This window comes from Aptenodytes forsteri, unplaced genomic scaffold (genome assembly GCF_000699145.1).
Source record: "Aptenodytes forsteri isolate BGI_AS27 unplaced genomic scaffold, ASM69914v1 Scaffold59, whole genome shotgun sequence".
NCBI lineage: Eukaryota > Metazoa > Chordata > Aves > Sphenisciformes > Spheniscidae > Aptenodytes > Aptenodytes forsteri.
In genome coordinates, this window is record NW_008794085.1 from 2,298,581 (window position 1) to 2,300,759 (window position 2,179).

Genomic DNA, 2,179 nt, shown 5'->3' on the forward strand with positions numbered 1-2,179 from the left:
AGCTTCTAGCAGCTTCTCACAGAAGCCACCCCTGTAGCCCCCCCTCCAGCAAAACCTTGCCACACAAACCCAATACAGCACTGAACAGAAAAATTAATTGCCAGTTGTATATAAAGGAGGAGGTGTCACCAGGCTGTGAGAACTTTGGTGTTCGCAGTAGCTCCTTTCCTTGGGCAGGAGGTGGACTGCTAAGAACCCTTTCCTTGTTTCTCCCTCACCCCCATCAGGAGGGGACCCCAGGCAGAACTGCTCCTGGGGTACCTGTGTGCACCCCTCTTCTCTAGATGAGGTGCACCTTCCTCCCCTGGTTTGAGTCCTTAGTTGGCCACGAGCCACCTTGCGTGGGCTTGGAGAAGCTGTCAGAACTGTGAGGACAGGGGTGCTGGTGCCCCTGACTCCCAAAAATGCAAGAAAGTGAATCTGCAGCTTGTTAAAGGCAACTGTTCTTGTGTCTCTTGTGAAGGCGTCCTAAAGGATTACCTGCGAGAGCTACCCTCTCCTCTGATAACCAAGCAGCTCTATGAAGCAGTGTTGGATGCCATGGTGAAAAATCCTTTGAAAATGACAGCAAGTGGTTGTGAAAATGACCCGAGTGACTCTGAGCACACCGCAGCCCTTCTGGATTGCCTGCCAGATGTTGAGAAGGTGAGCGGTGTTAGCAGGTTCAAGTAAATTGCATGCTTCAGAAAATAAAGGAACATTTTCACACTGGATATAAAATGTGTCAAAATGTGTACACTTGTTTCCTGGCTTAATGGTTCACTTGGATTTTTGATGCTCTGCATCTCTGAAAATACTTCCATGCTGTGATTAATCGGAGGGTCTGCATTGCTGGGTTTATTCTAGTTTGCATCTTATATTGTCTCCATAAAACTGAATGAAAAGCTGCGATCATTACTTTTACATCGTTAGATGGGAGATTATTCCTGTGTGGTGTCCTGCTCCGTTTCTGTGGAGCTCTCTGATCTGTATGTCGCAATTAATGGGCAAATGCTTTCCTCTTTCCTAAGCGTATGCACTAAAGCCTTAGCTTCCCATGCTGTGCAGCGTAATAGTGCTGTGCGCCATTACCTGCCAAATTCACCTCTGTGGAAAACCACAGTTAGCCCGTGGGAGAGAGCGAGCGAGTAGCCTGCACGGTACCTGAAAGTTACCTGGAAGCTTCTTCCGATGCTGAGGTCATACTGAGGGTTTCTTTATTTTCTAATGTACCTGGATCATCTGTACTGCTTCTGCAGCTTCTCTCCCCTCCCTGATGTCCCCTTTCCACTGTGAGAAAGCTCATCCATGTAAAACTGAGATCAGGTAAGAAACGAGCTGAATTTTACCAGAAAGTCTGTCTTAACTAGTCTGCTCTGTGATAGTCTAATACGGCTTTTCTAGTTCACCACTTAGATGTTCCATTGATGGGTGCTGGTAGAAAACCATAGCTATCAGCCTTGATCTTATCCCTCTAGAGCAGCGACATTAGGGTGTCAACACCACCTTCGTCTAGTGTTGTGTTTCCCGAGCAATATTTTGTTCTTTTAGGCTACCCTGAAGATGCTGTTGGATCACCTGAAACTGGTGGCTTCTTACCACGAAGTAAATAAGATGACGTGCCAGAATTTAGCTGTATGTTTTGGGCCCGTGTTACTGAGCCAGAGGCAGGAGACCACCAACCACAACAACAGAGTCTTCACAGACTCGGAAGAGCTTGCTAGTGCCCTGGACTTCAAAAAACACATAGAGGTTCTTCACTATTTACTCCAGCTGTGGCCAGGTACTGTTTCATGAATCTGAGCAAGGGAAAATGTCAAACCATTGCTGTATGTTTTTACTGCGTGACAGTGTACGTTAATTCACAGCGTGACTGAGCAGCATCGGAATTCTTAAAACACGAGGTACTATGGCATCACCTATTAATCTAAAGAAATCATGACAATTTTATGATGCACTCTTTGTATTCAGTCACTTTGTTTAATGGGAAGTTTGTTGTTTTAATTGCGTTCTTACCAGATGGCAGAGTTTGAGTGTAATGTAAGCAGTGCTGAAGAGTGCTTTATGTGAGTAAAGGCACTAGAAAAAACAAACCCAGTGACAGTAAGGTTTCAACATCTGAATTAGGGGGTTCTGGGGGTGTTTTGTGGTTTGTTGTTTGTGGGTTTTGGTTGTGTGGTGTTTTTTTTTTTTTTTTTTT

The 2,179-nt window shown here is 45.3% G+C and overlaps 1 protein-coding gene across 1 annotated transcript in view; it reads left to right on the top strand.

Annotated features, from left to right (window-relative positions):
* The window catches only part of SYDE2 (synapse defective Rho GTPase homolog 2), a 33,118-nt gene that overhangs the window by 25,516 nt on the left and 5,423 nt on the right, over positions 1 to 2,179 (top strand). The window contains exons 5-6 of the mRNA XM_009274301.1: positions 464 to 645; positions 1,531 to 1,762. Of these exons, the coding sequence (XP_009272576.1) occupies positions 464 to 645; positions 1,531 to 1,762 (414 nt within the window). The remainder of the gene's footprint in view (positions 1 to 463; positions 646 to 1,530; positions 1,763 to 2,179) is intronic.